The sequence below is a fragment of the Microcebus murinus genome, chromosome 14 (genome assembly GCF_040939455.1).
Source record: "Microcebus murinus isolate Inina chromosome 14, M.murinus_Inina_mat1.0, whole genome shotgun sequence".
Taxonomy (NCBI): Eukaryota; Metazoa; Chordata; class Mammalia; order Primates; family Cheirogaleidae; genus Microcebus; species Microcebus murinus.
Window position 1 is genome coordinate 54,075,385 of NC_134117.1, and position 26,442 is coordinate 54,101,826.

At 46.3% G+C, this 26,442-nt stretch overlaps 1 protein-coding gene across 1 annotated transcript in view; it reads right to left on the minus strand.

Annotated features, from left to right (window-relative positions):
- Positions 1-68: 68 nt before the first annotated feature.
- PSAP (prosaposin) overlaps positions 69-26,442 on the minus strand; it is a 367,269-nt gene continuing 340,895 nt past the window's right edge. Inside the window, exons 3-15 of the mRNA XM_012762580.3 lie at positions 18,379-18,512; positions 16,475-16,549; positions 15,803-15,928; positions 13,509-13,709; positions 12,970-13,113; positions 11,039-11,095; positions 6,504-6,635; positions 3,843-3,935; positions 3,370-3,553; positions 3,118-3,275; positions 2,674-2,754; positions 2,267-2,374; positions 69-1,130 (exon numbers count right to left, since the gene is read on the minus strand). Of these exons, the coding sequence (XP_012618034.1) occupies positions 1,095-1,130; positions 2,267-2,374; positions 2,674-2,754; positions 3,118-3,275; positions 3,370-3,553; positions 3,843-3,935; positions 6,504-6,635; positions 11,039-11,095; positions 12,970-13,113; positions 13,509-13,709; positions 15,803-15,928; positions 16,475-16,549; positions 18,379-18,512 (1,529 nt within the window). The 3' untranslated portion in view covers positions 69-1,094. The remainder of the gene's footprint in view (positions 1,131-2,266; positions 2,375-2,673; positions 2,755-3,117; positions 3,276-3,369; positions 3,554-3,842; positions 3,936-6,503; positions 6,636-11,038; positions 11,096-12,969; positions 13,114-13,508; positions 13,710-15,802; positions 15,929-16,474; positions 16,550-18,378; positions 18,513-26,442) is intronic.

Genomic DNA, 26,442 nt, shown 5'->3' on the forward strand with positions numbered 1-26,442 from the left:
GTCATAGGGCTGCTAGGGGCTCAGAACAAACTCTTCCTGGCCAAGTGTCACAGAAACTCAGGCCCAGATCTGGTTAACAGAACTTTATTGTTAAATCAGAGAAACTTCAGTGCAAAACAAACAAAAATCAAGTCCATTTAATAGCAACTGCACGTCTTACTGGCTTTGCTAGTATCTCGGCAACCAGAAGTGGAACAGAAGCTTTGATGGTGAAAAGTACAGCAGCCAAGACCCCAGACAGTATGCACACCCACACCTACAGACCCCTCAGCTTTGTCACCCTCTACCAGGAAGCCAGAGGCTTAGGAGCTTGTCATCTACATTTATTTGAAATGAAAGGTCCAAAGAGCATCTGTAGGATGGGGGAAGGGTGCACGAGCAGGGAAGAGGCAGCCACCACTGTTTACGCATTTACACACACAAGCCAGGCCCACAGGACTCCCTGGAGAGCTAGCAGGTTACATTTAGGCAGATGTCCCCCTTCCCACCCAAACCCACAGAACCTAGACAAGGCATCCCCAGGAAAGACACGAGAAAGCTGAGTCAAGAGTTGACCCAGGCATGGCGAACCCTCTGCCCCACCACTGTCCCCTGAGCCACCAGTGGCTGCTTCCAAAATCTGTGCTATTACAATGGAAATTATTTTAAAAGCCTGATTCTGAGCATCTACTCTTCCATATAAAACTGGTTTTGCTGCCTTGTACAGCAGCCGACAGGCACAGGAAGGGGAGAGGAGCCTGCCTTAGGGTAGGAGGCAGCCTCAGACTCAAATCAAGACTCCAGCCAAGAGGAGGGAGGATGGCCTCCTGCCAATAAAACCATGCCAGCAGCAAGAGCCCCTTCTCCTTCTCCAGTAGGTGCCATGCAAGACCTCCAATGCACATTACGTCATCATCCGTCGAGCAGAGAAAAGGGACACTGAAGCAGTTATGTCAGCAGGGCTGCCTCCCACATGGACAGCAATGCTACAATGAGGGGGTAAAATGGGGGGGGGTCCTATTTTCATAACAAAGTCAAATAGATCTGTGCGTTCATTCTGCCAGACACACAAGTAGGAAAAGATGCTGCGGTTTCTGCAAGATGCAATGTTCCTTCTAGTTCCACACGTGACGTTTACAATGTTCCACAGCCTGGCAGGAGAGAGGAAACTGGGTTTAGTCTTCAGACAACCACCTCCATTCCTTGTCCATTAATATATCAGACATCACCCAAAAACAAGACCCATATGTGTCCTAGGTTAGCTGGATGGTACCAGACACTGAAGACCAAGGACAGTATCTCATGTAAAACCAGGGAGCACGTGGCCATCAGAGCTTTAGGGGCCCATAAGGCAAGAGTCAGAGCAGCAGATGCAAAGGCCTTTAGCATGTCGCAGATGAGCGCCCACGCAGGCCCAGCTCCGGGCCCTTTACCTGCTCACACCTGGCATGCGGCATCCTGCAGAGATCCCAAGTGGAACCTCCTCACCAACAGCTCGCAGGCCTTGAGAAGTGGATCATAGGCACATTTACCCAGGACAGTGGCAAAACCAGTTCCACCACTGACTGTGCCATGGGGTGGGGGTGATGGTGCAGCTGGGCTGCAGCCTGGGCTGAAGGAAGGAGCTGGACATGGCCAGGGTGTGGGCCCCTCTGCCCTTCCCCACAGTGGCCTGCGATGACACAATATCCCCTCACACGGTCACACAAGAAACCCCAGTGGGGAAGAAAAAGTTGCGCAAAGAAACATTAAGTAACGGGCCAGACCAAACATCCCCGCCCAGGAAAGCAGTGCAGTCACCCAACTGGTAACTGCCCGGCCAGGGCGGTGCCCATGGCACCCTCAGCCTGCTGGGCAGGGGCCCCCTCTCTCAGTGCTGTTCCAGAAGAGCTCTGCTTGGATTTGAGCGAAGACTCAGGCCAGGCTGCAGCCAGGGCAAACATGCCCCAGGACCGGAGGACTTGGGCAACGGTCTGGGCAGTAAGTCCCACAGGCCTTGTGAAATCCCTGGAGTGACCTTGTGCAAATCTGACACTGTCACAAGTGAACTGAAAACAAAAGCAAAAAAATGCTAAAGAATATATCAGCCCACATGCTCCACTCCCTAAACGCAATCGTGTAGTTAGCCCGGCCGTGGCTGGGCAGCGGTGAGGAAGCCTGCCATTCAGGGCCTGTTTCCACTGTATAGAAACAGGGTAGAGAGCTGATGACTGAGGCTCCTGCTACAGCAGGATTCAGAGCTGCCTGGCTGGCGAGGCTCGTGGGGCCACCAGGCTGAGCTACTCACGTTGCATTGGGCTGCTGTCTCTGCGTTCTGGCACCAGTAGCCTGGGCCCCAGACACACTTTTCTGTTCCCAAAAGGGGCTTAGGGGCTGAAGGGCAGGCTCCAATTTTCTATATGGTAAGAAAAGGACAAAAGAAAGGGGAGAATTAGAGCTGCCCAACTGATCTCTTTCAACACTAAGACAACAGCTTCCAGAAGCAGCTAGATTCTGAGATATTTCAGAAGAACACCAGGATTGCTGAGTAAAGCAATGGGGCTTCCAGGCCTGACTCCCTGCCTCAGTCCTCCACTCTCCACCCCCAGAAACCCTGCCTCGAGGCCGACAGTCTCAGAGGAACCTTTCCAGGTCTATGCAGCCCCTCCCAGGTCACATCTGCCCGAGGGGACCCACGTGCCCGGCGACGCTCACCAAGCACACGAAGGAAGGCTCCATCACCTCCACCAGGACCTCTAGCAGCACAGGCTCATACTCGGTCACAAACTGATCACACTGCAAAGTGAAGGGGGGACAGGTCCAGGTCTGGGTGCATCCAAGCAGAGTGGGAGCACGAAACGCTGGCACAGGCACTGGACACACTCTTCTCCCGGAGTCCCTGACATTCCCAGGCCACTGGGCTCTGAGCCGTCCCTTCCCAGACACCCACCACACTTGGCCTAAGATCAGATTGTTTCTCCTCAGTGGCTCTACCTGACCCAACAAATCATGTCTAACTAAAACCTCACTAGACTCCACCTAAGTGAGGCAAAAACAGCTAGCTTCCCTCCCTCAAAACTTGAATCAGAAGTACAATCAGTGGGCTTCCCAGCCTCTGCACGCTCCCAGGAGGTTCTGACACTCTGGCCTAAAGTGTACCTGCTTCTTGTAGGGGTCAGGCAGGAAGCTGCAGCCTTTCTCAAGAGCATCCAGGATCTCTTGCTTGGTGCTGTTTTTCTCCAGATTGTGATCCAAATAGCTAACCAGTTTCTTGCATACCTCACAGAAGCCACCATCCTTCACTTCAATCGCTTGTGCTACACAGGAAGGCACAGGGCTCAATGCTGGCAGGACCCTCCCAGACCCAAGAGGGCCGCTGTCCTCCCCACCAGCACCGCGCCCTGGGCTCACCAGTCAGTTCGGGCCACTCCGTGCGGGAGCAGAGGTGGATCAAGCTGCACACCAGCTCAGGGCTGGTGTCGTGCAACATGCTAATGATGGATGTGCCGTATGTGTTCACCACCTCCTGGCACTCTTCCACCCAGGACTTGGGCAACTTTAAGCATACCTTATCCAAACCATGGAGTATTTCTTCCTGAAACACAAGGAGAGGACCATGGGAGGCTGGGCGAGGGTGGGAGAGATTCTGAAAATACTAACAAGACCAGGGTACGAGCCAAGAGTTGGGTGCTATTTCCTTCCTCAAAAGACAAACTACAAAGACCAGAGCTGCAAAGCAGGGCTACCGTGGACTCCCCACTCCCAGCCAGGAGGGACTGCCTTCTAAAGGACAGGGACATGGCTGTACATGTTCCCAGGCTGGTATAGCACAACAGCAAGGGCCAAGCCCCCTCGTCCACTCGACCTCTCCAAGGACAGCATACCTCAGTCTTCTTGCTGTCAAGCAGATTGACCACCTCCTTCACCACGAACTCACATGCCTTGCAGTACATACCAGCCTTCATCTGCACCATGTCCTGATGAAAAAGTAGGAAGGGCACTTTAATATTGGGACTTGTGCTCCTTGGTCTTGCTCCCCTGAAGGAGAGGGGACAGTGAGACCAGGGTGGGCTAGCATCACCCCAAGGGGCCACTGCCTACTCAAAATGATGTGTGACTTCCTCCCAATATCCAAGTTTAATTCTTTGTTTTTTATACAATGGTGGGCCCATCCATTTCCCCAATCCTCCACCACCACCTTCCCCTAACTCACACTCAAAAAAGAGAAAGAGGCCGGGCGCTGTGGCTCACGCCTGTAATCCTAGCTCTTGGGAGGCCGAGGCGGGCGGATTGCTCAAGGTCAGGAGTTCAAAACCAGCCTGAGCAAGAGCGAGACCCCGTCTCTACTATAAATAGAAAGAAATTAATTGGCCAACTGATATATATAGAAAAAATTAGCCGGGCATGGTGGTGCATGCCTGTAGTCCCAGCTACCCGGGAGGCTGAGGCAGAAGGATCACTCGAGCCCAGGAGTTTGAGGTTGCTGTGAGCTAGGACGCCACGGCACTCACTCTAGCCTGGGCAACAAAGTGAGACTCTGTCTCAAAAAAAAAAAAAAAAAAAAAGAGAAAGAAAAAACCACCCATGAATTCATACTTCAGCAGAGAGGTATCTGTATAATGTTTTCAGTTGCAATCATTTCATCACTCTGTCACTCTGTTCATTTTTGGGAGGTAGATGGGGGGCAAGAACAGAGTGAGGGATTCATTATACGTCCACTATTTTTTTTGTTGTTTTTTACTTTTTATTTTTTTCTAACACGAAGGGGTGGAAAGTGAGGTTCTTTTTTTGAGATAAGAGTCTCGCTCTGTCACCCTGGGTAGAGTGCAGTGGTGTCATCGTAGCTCACTGCAACCTCAAACTCCTGGGCTCAAGCGATCCTCCTGCCTCGACCTCCCAAGTAGCTGGGACTACAAGTGCATGCCACAACGCCTGGCTAATTTTTTCTATTTTTTTTAGTAGACATGGGGTCTTGCTCTTGCTCAGGCTGGTCTCGAACTCCTGAGCTCAAGTGATCCTCCCACCTTGGCCTCCCAGAATACTAAGATTACAAGTGTAAGCCATTGTGCCTGGCCTTTATTTTTTATCTTTTTTTCCTTTATGCTGCTTTATCTGAGTCAGTTTTGATTCAATCTGTCCAATATTTAGGAGACAGAGTTTTAAACACATTTTGGGTTTGCTCTTGAGTTTCCCAAGTCCCATTAGCACCTGAGACTGCTTTCCTAGAACCTGCTTTAATACAGCAATAGTGTTTTGAGTCCACTGTTCAAGGCTTCTTGGGTGTGGCTCCGGGTCAAAAATACAGCAATACTGTTAAAGAGAACGTTCTGTGACAATGGAAACATTCTTTATGTTTGCTGTCCAATACAGCAGACACTGTCTACATGCGTCTACTAGGTACATGATATGCAGCTGGTATAACCAAGGAACTGAATTTTTAACACACAGACTGACATACCAGAAAAGAAAAATTTTTCCTTGGGGCTATGGTATTTTTGAAAGCAATCCTTTCTAATCTAATGAAAAACTTGTTATTTTTTATTGTTTTCTATGCATGAGTTATATGCAACTTGCAAAACAGTTCATACGTCTCCCAAGGTGAAGAGACATGTGAGTTACATGTGCTTCATGAGGCCCAGGCCCAAAACTATTGTGAGTTAAATACAATTCACATGGCAGTTAATGTGTTAATTTTGCTTCACTTTAAGTCGCCACATATGGTTAGAGTGCAAGCTATAATTCTTCATTTTCTCTGGACAATCTTTGGCTGGGAGGGTGGGCTGGGGCCTAGGAGTACCATGTGGGAAGAGAAGCAGAGAAACAGCGCTTCCTGGTCTACACCTGACGCTTCAGCTCTCCCTGTGGGCCACAAACTCTGCACATGCAGACAGAGGTAACAGGGAGACAAGACAGCTAACAGTCAAATGTCATGGGTTTTTCTAGAACAAGAAGCACATGCATGTGCCATGTGTTAAGGTATCATGTGGCCTGTGCCCTAAAGAACTAGACTTTAAGTCCATGGGCACAAGGACATCATTTGTTGATCACAGCCCCTAACACACTGCCTGACCCATAATAGGTACTGAACACAAATCTATCATGGAATGAAGTAGTAGGATCTTTGTGAAGAGTTCTGGGGAAACAAAATACATACATACAGGCAGCAGGCAGAGTGAGGCTTCCACATCAGCTTTGGGGGGGCATTCAAAGGATGGAAAGGACCCAGAAAGCACATGTGAGAAGGTCAGACTGGAGCCAGGCACTGAAAAACCATCTCAAATGGCATGCTGAAAAAAATGTAGGCTTGATCCCATGAACACCAGGGTTTACACCCAAGGGAATAAAATGTTTTTGAAAGAACTAGGGGTGGGGGGATGGCTACATTAGTATAGGCAATACCATAAAATAATGGTCTCACACTCAAATAACCTTTAGGAACCAGGCAGGAAACAAACAACAAAAAAAAGTGTGACTTGTAGGATGTGACACAACAGGGAATGGTGTCACACTGCACAGCCTAGCCGGTACACAAGGACACCAGGTACCTTAATGGGCTCCACCAGTTCCAGGGCGGGGATGATGTTCTCTGCAGCCACTTTGGCAGGGATCAGAGTCTGCATGGGCACTTCCTTCACCGCGTCACAGAACCCAACCAGCCCACAAATCTCCTTGGGTTCCTGAAGAGAGCAGAGAACGAGCGGTCAGATGCAGGCTTGCGCCCACCACCCTCCACCCTCCGTCCCTCTGTCCCACTCTGCACACAAAGGATGGGGTGCTGGGGGACACACTGGTCCCAGTGTTAAGGCTGACTCTCCCCCAGATGGACAGAGACCAGATTCAGTTTGATAGGGCCTGTGTCCAAAAGCAGAGCATGTGCCAGTTACAACTGGGGAGGAGGTCATGCAAAGCTCTGAAGGAACATTAGGCAGAGCCACTTCCTCTGCTGCTCCACCAGGGCCCGTGAGGAGGGGAGACTCCTAACATCTTCAGCATCTCCAAGGACAGCTGGTCTGCTCTAGGACATTCTTCTCAGCTCACTCTCAGTAAAAAGTAAGCTATATGTTCTTTCTAGAGAAGTAACTACCAGCCCATGAACTAACAGAAAATCAAATGTGTTAGAAATAAAACTACACCGGATCTTTCAGTGGCAGGACCATTTAAAATCATTTATTAAGGGGAAATTCTGGCTTTTTTAAAAACTACATTCTATGTTCACAATTCATAGTACATGTGAAAACCCAACCCCCCAATTTGATGAATCTTGAATTTGAGTCACAAGATTGATCCCTTTCACCATTTGAACACCAAACCACAGAGAACCAGTTAGTGTGGACACTGTGATTATTACACAATGAGTAAGACAAGTATATAAACTCTATATACTATGTCAATCAAATGTAACCAGCAATCATCTCTGGGCCTGATGGCATTTGCCTCCTACCACCAAACCCAAAAGCAGCGGGAAGAGGCATGCTAAAGATGACACGTTAAGGGAGGAGCACTAATCATGACTGTTTTAATATCAAGAAGGCTCTAGAATTAAATAAGGTTGGGAGAGTCTGAAAAGTATATCCCAAATACCCTGTCTTTGGCACCGGTTAAGAATGTGGGGGGGGGGTCAGAATGAGGCTGAAGATACAGCAAGATTTTTGGGAAAAGATGTCAAGATTCAGGTGTACGGCTGCTTTTGTCTCAGGATCAGCTTAGTTCTAACTTTTTGAGGAGGTTGAGGGGAAAATTCAGGCAATTTAACCAAAGTTCTCTCCCATTAGACTTCAAAATACCTTTAAAAAAATCTATAACTCTAGTCCTCAAGATAGATGCCAATGCTCAGAAGGGAGCAGTGCTCAGCATGGCCCTCCCTAAGAGGGCACTAGCTCAGAGCAAGTATAGACTGGGAGCTCAGTTCCCGTAGTGAGCCATCTAACAGCACCCTGCCACCCAGTGGGGCAGAAGCCACAATCAAGGAATTGTTTCCAACTCTCTGGATCCAACAGCCAGGGAACTGTCCGCCAACTGTTTGCAAAGGATTTGCTCATGCAGCAGAAAGCATTTCTGGGGTTATGAAGAAGAGCACTAAAGACATGCAACCCCCACTTGCGTAGTGACAGACACAAGGTGTCCTACTGGAAATCAGGCCTATATTGGTCTGCCTGATTAGCGCCCACTGAAGGAAGCAGAGGCACCTCTGGAACCACCCACGGTTTCCCTTCATGACACTGGTGTCCTGCATGTATGTATGCTTTCTGTTGATTTGACCAGAGCACAAGGCTCTGTTGGCTTTGTTTTCTGGCCCCGTGAAGGGGAGATGAGACCCTCTAACACAGGGGTCCTCAAACTACGGCCCTCGGGCCACATGTGGCCCACCGGGGACATTTATCCAGTCCGCCGGGTGTTTTTGTCACCGATGCCTGTCCTGGTTAGCAGCCAACTTGTTTCAGGCCCACAGTGCACACTCTCTAACAGTCTGAGGGACAATGAACTGGCTCCCTGTTTAAAAAGTTTGAGGACCCCTGCTGTAACACCTCAAGTGCCAATTTACAGGAGAGAGATGCAAAAGCTCTCCCCACCAGAGTAACAGAGAATGACCCTGCCTTTTGCAACCATTCCTTGTATCTGTCAGAGCTAATCATGCCATACCAAAAAAAAAAAGAGCAAAGTTAACTAGTTAACTAGTAGCAGCAGACCACTACTACAAGCAAATTCCCCAACACATACCTGATCCTGCTGTTGAACAAAAAAACAGGAAATCGGAGATGAAAATAAGGGAAAGGAAAGGACACAACAGTTAAGAAAAATTAAAATAATAATCAAGCAGTTAACCAGGTATAAGGATGTCACAGAAGTTTAGGGAAAACTCTTGCAGTGAGGTATTAGCAACCTACCTTGTTCCTGCTCTCATGGGCAAGGGGACCTGAAAGCTACTCTGGCCCTCCTCAAGCAACAGACCACTTGAGGGCCATCCAGCTCGTGTGTGCACCGTCCCCATGTCTGACACACTCAAAACTATGTGCAGCCAGGTCCCAGAAAATGCTCCTTTATGGTTTCCATCCTCAGGGGCCTAATCCCACCATGGTCCTGCAAGGCCTTCCCCACAGGTTAGTGATAAGTAGCTTACCAGACATAGGGCTGCCAAAATAAGGGATGTGTGTTATAAAACACCCTGAGGGGTCCAGAATCATGATTTTTTTTAAAGTATTTTTCTTTATTTTAATCTAAAATGCTGAGATTCTGTGGCAGCCACAACATATTTGGTTTTGTTGTTGTTGTTGTTGTTGTTTGAGACAGAGTCTCGCTTTGTTGCCCAGGCTAGAGTGAGTGCCATGGCATCAGCCCAGCTCACAGCAACCTCAAACTCCTGGGCTCAGGCGATCCCACTGCCCCAGCCTCCTGAGCAGCCGGGACCACAGGCATGCACCACCATGCCCGGCTAATTTTTTCTATATATTAGTTGGCCAATTAATTTCTTTCTATTTATAGCAGAGACGGGGCCTCACTCCTGCTCAGAGTGGCCTTGAACTCCTGACCTCAAGCAATCTGCCCAACTCAGCCTCCCAAAGTGCTAGGATTACAGGCGTGGGCCACCTCGCCCTGGAATCCTGATCTTAACTCTCCACAGCCCAGGTCTCACAGCAACCTACCCCTGGTGGCCAAATGCCAGGCTAGAAGGCCAATTTGACAACTTGTCAAAAGGCTTGCACTTTCAGCAATCCCAGCTTTAGTTATCTATATTAACAAGAAAGACAGGGATTTGGCTATGAGGACATTCATCATCCCAAAGGCAAACCTTAAAACAGGCAGCCAGCCACAGGGGATTGGTTACGGAAATTATGTTCTATGCACATACCTGATCATGCAACTACTTAAAAATCATTTGTACAATACTATTTAATGACCAATATATTTTCAGGCAAAAAGTGCAAACTACAAAGTAGTACATAAAATATGGCCCCGTCCTTTTTGAAACACCAAATGATTTTTGACATGGGAAGTAGTTTCCATATTTTCAAAAAATTTCCACACACTATAATTTTTATAATGAAAAAAATATATAAGTTAGCTATAAGGAAGGACTTCACTAGATCAAGTCACATCAAAGGCTTATTTTTACCTACTTCAGGTGCATATCTTTGTAAGCTGCCTCTGTAAGCTGTTTTTAGAACAAGGTAGGGTATGAGTAATAATCTCAAATAAACTATGGTGCATGGACAGCTTGAATGGTTAGAGCAGGGTCAGAGAGTAAATATTTTAGGCTTTTTCAGGCCCTAAGGTCCCAGCTGCAACTAGTCAATTAACTGTGCTGCTGTAGCACAAAACAGCATCACCGTGTTCAAAAAAACTTTTACTTACACAACAGGTGGCAGGCCAGCTTACTGACCCTTGGATTGGAGAACAAACTCAAAGACTGTACATCAATCTCAAGGTAGTCAGAAACTCAGAATGACAGACAGGGAAAGGTACAACCCACCCCTCTCAGCCCTGCCAGTTAGATCTAAGGAGGCCCATGCCTGCTCCCGATGTACGGGTGGCTTCAGGCCACCCTGCTCTGCATGGCAGTTGTGTGCATGGAGCCAGCTAGCTCATTTCCCATGAGGGATGTTCCCTCCCTCTAATGAAGGAACCCCCACCCCATGTATCAAAACCCAGTGCTGCAGGAGTTAGGGGCTCAAGCAGCAGCTACAGCTGACTGCTGCAGTGCAAAGGACCAACTCTAGGAGGCAGTATTCCTCCACCGAGCCTGCAACACAGTAATGTCCCGTAGGCCTGGCTTACTCACAGAGCACGCCATTTCTACAGATCCCAGGGTTAGCCAAATCTAGAAATCTGATATGCCCACATTTGCAAAGACAAATCACCAGGAAGCCACGAGGGCAGTCCTGGGAACCAAGAGGCTTCAGCCTTTCCTCCTGGCAAGGGGGAGGTACTGAAATTACACATGGAGAGTCTGCTACTCAGAGGGTTCACTTTGGCCCACTTAAGTTAAAAAAGGGAAACTAAACCATACAGCTTTCAAAATTCCTGGAAATGACAAGATTTTAAAAAAGAAAAATGCTAACAAGGGGATTCCTCTGCCACTTACCATATGCATCACCATTTGGACAGCAATGTCAGAATACTGGCTGATATAGTTCTTGCACTGGGGAGACAGAAACAGATTGTTAGTTAAAACTAATTACTGCAACAATGCACCAGGAAAAGAAAACAAAAAAACAGCATTTCCAACAGTGTCAATTAGCGACTATCAAGCAAGTTTCCAGAGTAGAATTTTGTAAACGTCTGCTCTGTGTAGTAAGATAAAAATGACAATTTAGGCCGGGTGCAGTGGCTCATGCCTGTAATCCTAGCACTCTGGGAGGCCAAGGCAGGTGGATTGCACGAGGTCAGGAGTTCGAAACCAGCCTGAGCAAGAGCGAGACCCCGTCTCTACTATAAATAGAAAGAAATTAATTGGCCAACTGATATATATAGAAAAAATTAGCCGGGCATGGTGGCACATGCCTGTAGTCCCAGCTACTCGGGAGGCTGGGGCAGGAGGATCACTTGAGCCCAGGAGTTTGAGGTTGCTGTGAGCTAGGCTGACGCCACGGCACTCACTCTAGCCTGGACAACAAAGCGAGACTCTGTCTCAAAAAAAAAAAAAAAAAAAAAGACAATTTGGTTAATTCTATAATTTACAAGAAATGCATGCAAAAGATGTTTTGAAAATGTTTACCAAGGGCCTTAGAGAGTCCATGCTCCTATCTCCTTTATTTGATGGCCCAAACTTGCCCCAAGTTTGTAGAGCAATTACTCAGTGACAATTTAGAAAGAATGTACTTAAATGATATACTGCTTAGGAATTGGAGATTACCTTTCAAATTCATTTACACATTCTCAGGATTATAAAGTTTAAATCCAGTAGAGTCAAGTTGCAGTGATTTTCAACTGCATATTTTCACACAAATCTAGACATTTCCAGTATACCCTCATAAAACAGTGCATCCTAATTGGTGTGCTATCAGCATATCACCAAGGGTAACATGACAGCCCTCAGAGGGCTTAACTGGGAAACCAATTAAAATAGCAATACGCAAAGATATTGAAAATGACACTACAAGATTCCCAGTTTCAAGATAAATGAATGTGAACCTGATTGCCATTCCTAAAGAGACTAAGTCATTGGGGAGAAACCCTCCTCTCCTAGAGCCAGCCATTCCCACCCAGAAAGGCCGCTCTGTAGCCCTGAGCATGGAGTTACTACAACCGGCCTCCCCAAATGCCAATTTTGTCAGATACCAAAACCAGCACTTTTTGTTGTACACATCCATCTCACAAGTGTGGCTAATAAATGTTGGAAGAGGGCCCAAGAAATGAAACCATCTAAGGGGCCAACAAAATGAGTTTCTAAGCCCACAGGACTAAGGGAGGCTTCCAGGTGAACAGCCTGCAAGCCAGTGTACACAGTGTATTGATATTATATGTGGAAGAGTCTGCTACCTGGGTTCACTTTGGCTCACTTTAAGTTAAAAAAGGGAAACTACACCATACAGCTTTCAAAATTCCTGGAAATGACAAAATTTGAAAAAAGAAAAATGCTAACAAGGGGCTTCCTCTGCCACTTTGTGGTCTACAGCCGACCACATCTGCTGTGCGAACACACTTGGAATTGCGAGCCTCACATACAATAGCCATGCTTTCAAAAACACGGTTCGAAGAGGCTGATTCATATAGTGACTGGGAGGAAAAAAACATTCACAAAAGTGGTCTCCTTCCACTCTTTTGTCCCTGGATTTTGTGACATATCCAGATTCAATTAGCCAAAGTATATTAAGTCCCCACTACCTATCCCAATTACTTTCTGGGGAAAAAGAAAAGAGCGTTACACAACCTCTTCCCCACAGCCATTAGCTTGGAACGTAAAATGGTACCACAGGAAGTAACACATTACGTTTTCTTGGTTCCCCCACTCTGTCTCCGAGCCCAGCTCCCTGGCTCAGACTGTCCTCTGAGGCGCACGGAGACAAGGCTCACCATGTCGGCCATGCCAGGCCCCAGGCGGTCACACTGCTCCTTGGCGTGCTCCACCAAGGCCTCGACGAAGGTGGAGTTGGTCCTTACGGCATTCTGGATGTCGGTCACCATCTGAATGCAATCCTGGCAAACGTCCCCATCAGCCTACAGAGAAAGGGCAGTTAGGCTGGCAACACTGCAACGAATACCATTCAGATTCGTAGCAAAAGGCCGCTCACACTCACGGCCACAGCACTGGGAGACTTGCTGCACAGTTCCTAACGTGCTTACAGGCTCTAACATTACTGACAGGCTGAACATCAACTGGGTGTTCATCACAGTAATAGTATGGTATCAAAAGGGGAACCTTTGCATATTTTAAATATCGTATTCTTTAGAAACTCTGTGGTACAACCATTTGAAGGCCAGCTCGTGCCACTGCAAAGTTAAACGAAGGGACAGCCCCCATTTACGAACCATGCGCACACACCACCCCTTTCCCATCTCACTTCCAATGCAACCAAAACTCGGGTCCTCAGCGGCGGGGCCTGCTGCCTTACCTTCGGCTGGGGCTTGCTGCTGGGGCCATCCTGAGGGTACAGGAGGAGAGGGATGTTGGCCATGAAGGGAGCCACCACCTCAGCCACATCCACTTCTGGGATCTTATTAGATTCCAGCTGCTGCTGGTGATTCAGCTCTGCCAAGTGTTTCTGGAGAGACTCGCAGAGGTTGAGAGCGGAGCACACCTCCCCAGGACGGCTCTGGCGGGAAAGAAGCCCGGCTGAAAATCCTCTCCCAAAGGAAAACAAAACAGGCCACCTGGTGCCTCTGAATCAGTCCCTCTCCTTAATTCCCTTTAAAAGAAACATAAAACTGGCCAGGCATAGTGGTGCATGCCTGTAATCCTGGCACTATGGGAGGCTGAGGACGGAGGATCGTTTGGGACCAGGAGTTTGAAACCAGCTGAGCCAACATATCGAGACCTCATCTCTACTAAAAATTTATAAAAATTAGCTGGTGTCATGGTGCACACCTATAGTCTCAGCTACTCAGAAGGCTAAGACGGGAGGGTTGCATGAGCCCAAGAGTTCAAGGCTGCAGTGGCTGTGACTGAGCCACTGCACTCCAGCCTGGGCAACAGTGCGAGACCCTGTGGAAAAGGAGGGGAGAGGGATAGGGAGAGGGGAGGGAAGGGGAGGAAGAAAGGAAGGAAAACAAAGAAAGAGAGAAAGGAAGGCAGGCGAGCAGACAGACTGACAAGAAAGAAACATAAAACTTTGTTGTCCATGGTCAAACTGCTCAATATACCTGAGAATATCAAAATTATAATTCAAGTGACCAACCACACAGCAGCCTCCGAGCTTCCCAAACTGTCCTGTTAAGCTTCCTAAATGCTCTCTATCAAAATTATAATTCAAGTGACCAACCACACAGCAGCCTCCGAGCTTCCCAAACTGTCCTGTTAAGCTTCCTAAATGCTCTCTGCTCACTATCAGCTCTTCTTAAAAGCAGTATGAGCTTTTGGCTGGAGGAAGAGGGGCAACAATTCTGAGCCACTTTCCCCAAATGAGCTAACACAATCTGCTAATTATAAATACCTTCCATTTATGCTGGCAGCTCCCAAGTTTTTACCTCTTATCTTGACTTGCACACACATGCCCACCTCACAGACATCTCAAACTGACCCAATTCTACCCCACCCAACCTGCTCCTCCTCCATCTCCATTTTAGCAGATAACTCCACCACCATCTTCCCAGAAACCTAGAAGGCATTCCTAACTCTTCCCTCTACTGTACATCTCCAGCATGAGCAAGTCCAGTCCATTTATCCTCCAGAACAGAATTGGAAATCTGCCATCTCCACCATCCCTAACACATCCCACTCACAAGGCAATGACCTCCTGAGGGTCCTGCCAGCTTCTGCTCTTGCAGCTCCTCCCCTCAATGGGACCTAGACCAAACACGTTGAAAAATGTGCCTATGGCCATGACACTCCTCTCCTTAAAAAGCTCCAAGGGCTTCCTGCTGCACTTGCACTCCTTAACCATGGCCTGGAGGGCCTTGCATAAGTGGACCCCTGACTTCTTCACCAAAAGCTCCTGCCCCCTGGCCCTTTTCAACTTCTCAAAGGCCTTTCCTTTCTCAAGGCCTTTCTAGATTCCACAAAGCTAGCTCCTTATTTGTTGCTGAAAACCCGGCCTCTGGCACATGGTGTGTGCACAATATATACCTGTTGAATGAAAGATGAGCATCCGTGGAGCTGAGCCCCCAAGGACATTTCCTGAATTATCCTTAACTATAAATTCGCAGAAATTGATTCAGAAAAGTGAAATTATTTGCTTGCTCAAAGGGTCATTAAAAGATTTGACATGACCCCCACACTCCCCCACACCCCACCCTCTGAACACCCCCACACTCCCCCACACCGCACCCTCTGAACACGCTACACTCCCCCACACCCCACCCTCTGAACATCCCACACACAAAAAAAATAAAAAAATAAAAGATTTGACACGAGCTATCCAACTGGCAACTATAAATGTTATGGTGTTGTACATTCCTTCAGTGACCCGCCCAGTCCCCATGTGCCACACCCCTACCAACCCCTACCAGTTACAAGCAGAGTGCCCTCTGTGCCAAAGCTACTATGTGCCACACCCCCACCAACCCCAACCAGTTACAAGCAGAGTGCCCTCTGTGTCAAAGCTACTTTGGATGTCAAACCTGTAGTGACGCACTGTTGAGGAATCCCAAGCTATGAACTGACTTTCCATTTTAATCACTCTGCTCTGGCTGGTACCCCTCCCGGGCCCCAGAAGCAGCTTGAAGGAAGAGCCCATTCTCCATCACTTACCATCTCTCCCTTAATCATGTCCAGGATGACAGGGAGGTAGGAGTCGACTATCTCCTTGCACATGGCAGTCGCGTTCTGGCTGGGAAGCCAGTCACAGGTCTTCTCCAAGTACACGAGGATCTCCTCCTACGAGAAGACATGAGGCAAGGGTCAGAATCAGGACAGCCTTCCTCCCTGCAAACAGACTGGAGACAGAGGCCCTCTGTGACTCCAGAAAGGGCAAGTCTGGAAACAGCCAGCCTTCAGGGAAAAGGACCCGGTAAAGGGCCAGTGGTTGCCCATGGCTCGATCGGATCAATCAGGCAAAAGCAGACAAGAAACTTCAGAATGAAGATCCTTTGATCTGCAGTCCCACAGGCACAGGAGATTCTGAAAACAGATAGCCAAACTGGACCTAGATGTTCGTGGCATGCAATACAGCATCCCAATTAACTTTAGGCATTTCACACTTAGTCCCGGGATCAGCAATGCAGGCAGGCCCTTTAGCCTATTTTTGTACAGCCCGGAACTAAAAATAGTTTTTACATTTTCAACGCGTTTTTTAAAAAGAGACTATGTGACAGAGACAGTATGTGGCCTGTAAGGTCTGAAATATTTTCTCCTTGGCCCTTTACAGAGGAACTGGTGCCCATGCCAACAGCTCACACACCGTCCCCACTCACAGCTGCTCACCTCGGTGGCATTGTCCTTTAGCATCTCGCCAGCTGCGGTGATAACATCTTTGCATATATCACATGGAAGGGATTTCTAAAAAGAACGAACATGAGGAGAGAGATCTGTATTTGTAGGACACAACTCACACACCAAACAGCTGAAAACCCCTATGGCCTATATGCTGTTCTATCTAACCACAGATACAATCGAGACCACGTCCTGGCTCCCCACCCTGCATGAGAAGCACTGGGACACCACAGGGAAGGAATAAGTGTGATTTATTAGAACACTATGCCTTACTTGATAGAAAACCTTGTCCTGTACCCACTTCCCCTTAGCGCCCTACTCAGTGTACATGGCACACACCTTCCATATGAATGCTTACAACAACTCTGGGGAAACCCATGCTCAGGTGAAATAACAGTCACATCAAGACCACAGTGTAAGAGGTGGGTGGGGCAGGAAACACATTCTGCACAATGCTGGAACTGGCTTTACCTGTGCTTTCTCTGCCTCTTACCTCCCAGGCAAGTTAAGGACTCACACCAATATTCTGGTGAGCCTGGGCCTTGGTGCCCCACCTAGCCCAGAGGCCATGGAATTTCTAGCGGAGGAATGCTCAAACCCCCTTCTTGGTGTCAACTGACTTTCAACCCATGGAGAAAGAACAAACGTGTGGATGAGATTAAGGACACCTGTGCACTTAGGTGCATTTGGAGAAACTAACTGGAACCTGTGGACCTAGTCAGGCTAACGTAGTTGTACTTTGGTATCTGAGAGGGATACCACTTCCAGGACCTCACCCGCCCCAGTCCCAGTGGATACCAATCCCAGGATGCTCAAGTCCCTTGATAAGCCCTCTGCATCCATGGATACTGAGGGCCGCCTGCACTGTGAGGGCCGTACCAAGAGAGGGCCAGGCCACAAGATCATCCAATCAAGAAATGTTTACAGCCCTTACCTAACACACATTAATTAAACTCAGAAAAAGGAAGCGGTATTAAAAACAAGATTGAAGATGAAGACAAATTAGGAACCAATTCTGAAAGTAGTTTTGGCCACAGAAGGCAGTTCCAATGAATAATTCAGAAACTATTTTGGAAAGAGCAGTGTTTTTTATTAATAATTAAGCTTTCTTATCTTACTGAAGGAGCACTACTGGCACTGAACACTGACAAGTTTTAGAACTCAAACTCCACTCAGTCACACACCGCCTGTACCACGCGACGGCCTGCACAACCCGGAGTGAGCCGGGAGCGACACCTTCTGCGTTCCAATGGCATGGTCTCCTGAGAGTTCAGGACGTGAAAAATGCACATGAGGCTTGTCATCTTAGACCGTGCCCCACATTGATATGCTATATTTAACATCATTTGGACGAAAGATCAGCGGTACCTTTCTTTCCCATGTGGTTACAGCTAGAAATCAAATTTTAAATAACTACCAAGCTCCAGCGTCTCTATCAGTGGTTTGCCGAGTGGGGTGAGGGGAGAACAAAATATCGAATGGAGAAAGCAGCATGTACCTTTTGGAGTGATGACCAGGGATGGAGCCACAGCTGTGTGCCCAGTGCTGGGAATGGGCACTGCAAACCTGCCAGCCCCTAATCTGGGGTGGGACGTGGGATCTGCACAGAGGCCCGGAAGGCAGTGTGCGGCACAGGGTAGCAGGCATGGAAGACCTTGCCACCAAGAGACCGGGCAGCCTGAGGGAAATGAAACCTAACGTCTCTGAGCCTCCATTTCCTCTGTGGTCAAACAGGTACACCCCTCAGCAGGTCCTGCCTCCCACACAGGTGACAATGATGAAGTAACAAAACCAGGCAAGGGAAAGTGCTCTGTCAATTCAGCAGTGAGTTACAGACATTAAAGGGGGCCTCTGAGAAGTGCTGGGCTGGGACTAGAGGAGGGGCAGGCACTCACCACCGTTGGCTTGTTCCAGATGGTCTGCAGGCAGTGCCTCACCGCCCCACAGTCGCTGGCCGTCTTCACATTCTGGCACCACACTGCCGAGCCTCTGGTGCAGTCTTTCAGGCCAAGGACAGGGCCCGCTAGAGCTGAAGACAAAACCAACATGAGGAGGTGGACTGTGTACCAGCAAACCAGGTCCGCCTCACTTATTTCCCCAAGGCCCCAGCCCGTGAGCTGGACGCCCTCGCTTGGCTCCTCACCAGCCACGTGAAACTCCAATCACACAGTCACATGGCTGTGCCGTTCCAGAAGCCTGGTTGTCACAGTCACAGAACTAGAAGGAATTCATTTATCTGGTTCGTCTTTATCCTCTCCAACTACCTTTGTTTTTTTGTTTGTTTGTTTGTTTGTGGCAGGGTTTCACTCTGTCACCCAGGCTGGAGTGCAATGGCGTGATCACAGCCCACTGCAGCTTCAAACTCCTGGCCTCAAGTGATCCTCCTGGCTCAGCCTCCCAAAGTGCTGGGACTACAAGCGTAAGCCAGAGCACCTGACTCTAACTACTTTGTGAGTGTCCGACCTTTAAATCTTTATAACCTTAAAAAGTTTCCATAAATAATGAAAGAAATCACAGGATAAAAGACTAATAGATTTAAATAAAGGGAAAATTTCAACTTCTGTAGCATGAAGGTTTTTTAAGAACCTGTATCAAAAACACCAAGATTCATATCATTATATAAAACTATGATACTTAAAAGTTGTTCAAATAGATCACTTTTATAAATCTAATTCTACTGTACTAGTCTTTGTATATCAACAAGTTTACTAGCAGAAAATAAGTCTGCATAAGCCACTTTGATACCACAAAGTGAACGTGGCCACTCGAAACCAGGTGCAAGTGTTTCATCTTAACAGGAAATGGCTTGGGCAGAGCCCCCATTCACAGGTGGGATCAGGAAAAAACAGACAAATGGTTCAACATCATCTGGGACCAAAAAAATGCTAGCTTAAAGCAAAGTGCCATATTTTGAAACTTAAACTATCCAAGGAGGAGAGCCAGGTGTGGCACCCCCATGTGCCTGTGGTCCTAGCCACTCGGGAGGCTGAGGCAGGAGCATTGCTTAAGCCCAGGAGTTGGAGGCTGCAGTGAGCAATGATGACACCATTGCACTGTACCCAGGGTGACAGAGGGAGACTGTTGCAAAAAAAAAAAAAAAAAAAAAGACTAGTCTGGGCAAAATAACGAGACCCCCCATCTCTATTTTTAAAAAAATTAGCCAAAGGGGGAAAAAGAAACTTGAAACTTGTCATGGAATAGTGACAAGTTTGTAATAAGAGATTCATTTTTCTAGGGCTGACATCAGTGTATTGATAAGTACTTCTCAAATTAATGTATTTCAAGGACTAAAAAAAAAAAATTCCTCCTCAGAAAGCAAATCCACATCTAGAAAAATATTAAGGAAGTACAGCAATTTAACAGGTAAAATACGATATGTATAAATCAATTTACTGAGTGTAATTTACAATACTAAAAACACGTAAGTGTGATCTGAACAGCCAAAATTAGAAAAAAACTAGTATTTTACTAAAATATTATGTACTGTATACTTATAAAGATGTATAGGAAATAGAAAAATATTCAAGAATATGAAATTATACAGAGTTGTATAAAGATCAGAAAAGAAACCAGGATGGTTGGCTGAATTATTACTTTTTAAATTCCCAATATTATGTTGTGTGTGTAGAATTGTTAAAAAATATTTTATAAACTGCTTTGAGAGTGCCTATGTTTCTTAAAACAGGCCTACAGTATTCTTGATTTTAGAACCAAAAAATGGAGAAAAAGTCCTCAGATTCACATCTCACCTGTGACCCAACTACTCAGCTAGGAAACAACAGATTACACTGGACCATACGCAGAGGATGACAGCATGGGGTCAAACTCCAGCAGGTGTCACAGGAGAGGTGAACCAACTTCTGTTGCAAATAGGAGTGTGACCCAAGTCTGAGAAGAAAACCTAAGAGCTCGGCTGAGCGCAGTGGCTCACGCCTGTAATCCTAGCACTCTGGGAGGCCGAGGCGGGCGGATTGCTCAAAGTCAGGAGTTCGAAACCAGCCTGAGCAAGAGCGAGACCCCGTCTCTACTATAAATAGAAAGAAATTAATTGGCCAACTAATATATATAGAAAAAATTAGCTGGGCATGGTGGCACATGCCTGTAGTCCCAGCTACTCAGGAGGCTGAGGCAGTAGGATTGCTTGAGCCCAGGAGTTTGAGGTTGCTGTGAGCTAGGCTGACGCCACGGCACTCACTCTAGCCCAGGCAACAGAGTGAGACTTTGTCTCAAAAAAAAAAAAAAAAAAAAAGAAATGGGAACCCACACCTGGAAGATGGCGATACAGTGGCTAAATGGAAACGGGGTAGGGGAATTCCAGAACATTTCAAAGGAGAAAAATTGTCCTTTGTCTTCTCGGGTGGAGCAAAGGGAAGTGGCAAGAGCCAGGATGCAGAGGCAAACAGATCTCAGGTACATTGGGAAGGGTCTTACTTGCCCCACACATCCCGAGAGTTCACCTGAGGCAATATTACAGGAACCTCTAGGGACTTCTGAGAAGGGACAGGACAAGCAAGCTCATGCTTGTGTCTCAACTGCCCAGGCAGGGGGTGGCAGACGAACTGAACAGAAGGTGTAAGATACAAATGACAGGACACCTAAATGGAAAGCTAATTCAAAAAAGTCCAAATAAGAAACAGTAGAAAGCAAGAGCTGAGAGAGAAGCTAACAGTTCAAAAGAAGAAAGGAAAATGAAACTCCTGGCTTCAATGGGAAGGCTGTCAGGCAAAAGGGAAAACAAAACAAGAAAGCAAGAGCCAACAGCGGAAGGAAGGGGGTGGTGGTCAGAAGCCAGCACAAGTGGAAGGCTGGGCACAGGCCACAGGAAGGGCAGGTACACCTGTGAGTGCAGTGAGCTCAGCAGAGGGCAGGAAAGTGAGGGCATGTGCCACTATTCCCTAGAGGACTGGGAGAAAGACTCTTTCAGAGATAAGCATGGCCGTCTTGAAATAGGTGACGGACACCTTCTACCTTTCTTGCACATGGGGAACAGAGCCATTCTGGGTGGTTCCAGACCACAGACCTCAGAACAATAGGCAGAGGTTAAGGGAAGCAGACCACAGCTCAAGGTAACACCCACAGGGGTATAAAAAGAGACTGGGTGGCTTCATTATATGATGAACTCTCCAACAGTGGAAGCAACCAAGCAGAAACAAAATGCTCAACCTGTGAGCAACTCTATGTGAGAGGGATCCTCCGAGTGGTGAGCTGAACTAGAAGACCTCCAAAGGGCTACAAGTCATCTCCTTACAATAATGAGGCAAATGACCTTTTCAGTTTTTACAGGTAACCAATAAATGAAGCACTACCCAAAACCACTTTCTGGTGAGTTATCTCTCAAAACGTGTTGCCAGCAAAGCTTTAATTTCTATTCTCATCCTCCTACGCCCTATCCCCAAATACCAACTTCCTTCTCTGGGGCAGTATGTTGAACTCTAAGAAAGTTCTTAGAATGTTTTGCCTGAGCCCCTGGAGACTTCTGATTACATATGTCAATAAAGATATGAATACCACTCAGGGAAAAAAGCAAGCACTACACTTCTTAGTTACAGCATGAGAACCAGGAAAGACATGCTTTTTTTTTTTTTTTTTTTTTTTTTTTTTTTGAGACAGAGTCTCACTTTGTTGCCCGGGCTAGAGTGAGTGCCGTGGCATCAGCCTAGCTCACAGCAACCTCAAACTCCTGGGCTCAAACAATCCTACTCCCTCAGCCTCCCAAGTAGCTGGGACTACAGGCATGCACCACCACGCTCGGCTAATTTTTTTTCTATATATATTAGTTGGCCAAATAATTTCTTTCTATTTATAGTAGAGATGGGGTCTCGCTCTTGCTCAGGCTGGTTTCAAACTCCTGACCTCAAGCAATCCGCCCGCCTCGGCCTCCCAGGGTGCTAGGATTACAGGCGTGAGCCACCGCGCCTGGCCTACTTTTTTTGAGACTAAGGTTTTGCTATGTTGCCCAGGATGGCCTCAAATTTCCAGGTTCAAGAATCCTCCCAGCCTCAGCCTCCCGATTAGCTAGGACTACAGGCATGAGCCCCTGCATCTTGCAGGTCTTTTTTTAAGACACAGATTTCAATGGTATTTCCTTAGGAAAGAGGTGGGTGCTCTGTTGCCTTTTTATTCTCCAGGCCTAGAAATAAGCTGTTACTACTCTGTCTCTGTCGTCTTCAATCAAGCCTAAGCCCAACTAATACACACACTTAATCAACCACCTCATTCACAAGAATAGCCTCCAAATGACAAGTCTTTTCTAAGGCTTACCTCCAGTGAGGACACTGAAAAGCCCATGTACACAACATTATAACCAAAGATTTTCAAAAAAACCTCAGAACGACAGGGACAACCTTTCCTAGAATGTGTTAAAACAATCAGCCTCATTATTTTAGCCATACAGCATATGCTTTTCCCTTTAAATATTTTAGTAATGTATGTTAAATACTGTTTGAGTCTAGCTACAAAAATGAAAAAAGACAACCAAAAAGGTTTGCAGCCTCCCAGTGCAGACAATCAGAGCTTACATTCCACAGGGTGGCAGATCTGTTGCCTGGGTAATCCATCACCGTGGCAACAGGCAGGCTGCTAGGAAACCGAGAGAGGATAACCCCAGGAGGGGCAGCTTCTACCTCAAGTCCCTGCATTCAGGCATTTCTCAGAGGAATCCATGCACTTCCATCCGCCTAAGAGCAGGAGTTAATGCAATGCCCTCAACACTGACTACTCAAACAGCTACTAGCACATCATAAACACCTTCCACAGCAAAGAGCACTTCTCTCTTCTTTACAGAATCCCACTTTAGGAAAACATTCTGGATAGAATAAAAACACTGCCCACTAAATCATTCAGGATAGCATATACTCAGAGGCAAACTGCTTTGATTTGGAGGAAATAAGGTCCAAATATTCCTCTTATCACGTAAGAAATCAGTGGCAATAAAGCTCTTAAGCTTGCCAGGCTGACATCCCCATCACCTCTGGCCTAATAACTGTAATTTAAGATAAAGGTTATTTCTTCCCTGCTTCTCCTCTCCTGCTACTGCCTCACTTTTTAATTTTCTTCACAAGCCAGATCATTCCAGGGCAAGAAATCTATCTACACAGAGAAGGTAACAGAGTCCTCAGATAAATTTATCTTGTACAATGAAGACTGGCAGACTGGGGACAAGAATGCAGTCTTCTTAGATCATACAAGAATGATGTGACAGACGCTTAATTAATTTGGAGAAGAGAAATTCCTAATTAGTTCATTCATGAACACACTAGTCCAATAAAAACTCCTGCTAACAAAGCTCTTCTTCCACAGTGTCAACACATCAGGTGATGATCAGAGATGAAGTTAAACCCTGGATAAGATGATGGATAAGATTACAACCCCTGAACGTCCGGTAAGCAGGTGCAGGCAGGGGCCAGAGGCAGCATCTGTACGGTTCTAGATCCTTGACGGAGCCGGTCCATGGCAGTGCTACTCTGCAGATCCAGCGTGCCCCACGGAAGCAGATTCAGTTGGCCACCGAAACCAGCACTGGCTCTGTGCACTGATCCCTGCTAACCCACTGTGCGGTCTCTGAACATTTGCAGAAGACAACATGCTAAAAAAGATTTCATGCATGCCCTGCTAATAAGGAAATTCAGTATTCTGAACTTGTCTCACATGATTGTTTACTAACTAAAACATTTCAGATATTTGTGTGTCTACTATAAATGTCACTTTTGGCTTATTAGTTAATATGTAATAGACTAGAAATACTGCCTTCATGTGAAATACTGAAATCGAAAATCTTCAGACCACAGCACAGGTTAAGGCAGGATATTAGAATGCCCCAACATTCTGATTTAGTCACTCTCACCTCAGAGGGTTGTTGAGGTTTAAATCAATTAATGTTAAGTAAAAACCAGAACATCTCAGTAAGGGTTAGCTGCTGTTATACTCAGCTTCTGCAAATCAGCTAAACCAGTGGTTCTCAAAGTGTGATGCAGAGAACCTGAAAGTCACAGCAACTCTTTCAGGAGATCTGAGAGGTCAAAATCCTCATAATATTAAGACGTAAGTTATCTTCTCACTCATTCACTCACAAATGTACAAGAGTTTTCGTGGAGGCACATGAACGTGACATTGCAACAGACTGATGCAGCAGCAGATGAGAATCCAGCCAAGTGTTAAAGAGATCACCTTTTTGCAAGCTAGTCTTCTCACTAAATACGTTTATGTTTAGGAAAATAGTTTTTTTCTTTAAAAATACAATACATGAACACATAATGGGTTTATCAGTATTTCAAAATGATTAATTTTTTAACTTTTGTCAGTTTAATTCATAAGATGGTAAGTAGCAAGAGATACAACCCACATAAACAAAAGCTCTTTGGGGTCTTCAATAACTTATGAGTGAATAGAGATCCTCAGACCAAGAAGTTTGAGGACTTCCAGGCTAAACATTTATAGAACAGCCAACTTCTGGAACCGAAAGTAGGGGAAAATAACTTCCTCAAATTATAGCAGGTCCCCTTTCAGACTTATCTCAAGTCAGAGCCCCCTGAAACATCTAAGCTATGTTAGGCTCCCATGTCCCCATTACCTCTGTAAAATCCTCTCCAACGAGGTGAGGGAGAGTGATCTATCCTGGATACCAAACTATTATCAACATTTCATTTGAGCCCAAAGTCACTGTTGATTTGTCAACTTCTAAAAATAATTTCTTAAAATTAATTTCATAAAATAAAACAAACTGCTTTATTTAATCATGATGAAGACTTGGCACTACTAATAATTGTCACACACACACCAACCTACCAACACTTTCTGAGTTCAAGTCTAGTTGGCTACAGTTCACACCACCATTTACCAATGCTGAGAACCTATTATGTGCCAAGCACTGTTCCACATGCTGCGCATACAATGAATATATCATAATGCCAGGTAGTACTGTAATGAAGAAAAATAAATCCACGAGGAACAAGACTAGGGCTGGGTGGGTGGCTATTTTAGACAGATCAGCAAGGGACTCAGGTAAAGCAACGTCTGCCAGAGACCTGAATGAATAGAAGCAACAAGGCCCAAGGATTATCCAGGGAGATGTTCTAGGGAGGAGAAATTCAAAATGCAAAGGCTCTGACCACAGACAACGGCCAGGAGGCTGGACAGTAGCCCAGACAGGAGCGAGGGAGAGGAGCTGAGAGGTAGCCAAGCACCAGATAACGTGTGACCCTACTGGACACACTGAGTTTTATTCCTAGTGCTATAGGAAGCCACGTGACTCACTGGTATCAAAGCCTAGGGGAACAGACTACACAGAACAGCTGTCTCATCACAGCTACTAAAAGATTTTTATGGGGGGTGGAGGTATGGGCAATATATGTAACCTTAACACTTGTACCCCCATAATACGCTAAAATTAAAAAAAAATTTTTTTTAAGATTTTTATTATAATAAGTAACATTACTAATACTGGCCGAAAGAACTTTCTATGTATCTGGTTCAATCTTAATTCATGATGTTTCCTCTCATATAAATAATTTCTTTTCAAAAGTAGCTATCTATCCAAATGTGGCTAGAATTTCCAATTTCAAAATTTAGAAGTGTCATTAAAATTCATCTCACATTTTTTTAAACATAGAGGTCCATCAAGAGGTTAGCTAAACTGGCACACCCATAGAATGAAATACCCAGCTGGGCGGTGGGAAGAGATTAAGGAGACTTAGTGCAATGTGGTATACCAGATAAATCCAGGAACGGAAATATAAGATTAGTGGAAAAACAGATAAAAATCTGAATAAAGTTTACAGTCTAATGCCATTGTCCAATATTAATTTCTCGCTTTTGACAAATGTACCACAGTTATATATGCCAATGGAAAACCTCTAAAATAATTTTAAAGAGGTTTATTCTGAGCTGAATGTGTATAACCACAGCCCAGTTCTCAATACTGTGGGAAGAAGCAACTGCCAAAATCATTTTGCAGAGAAATT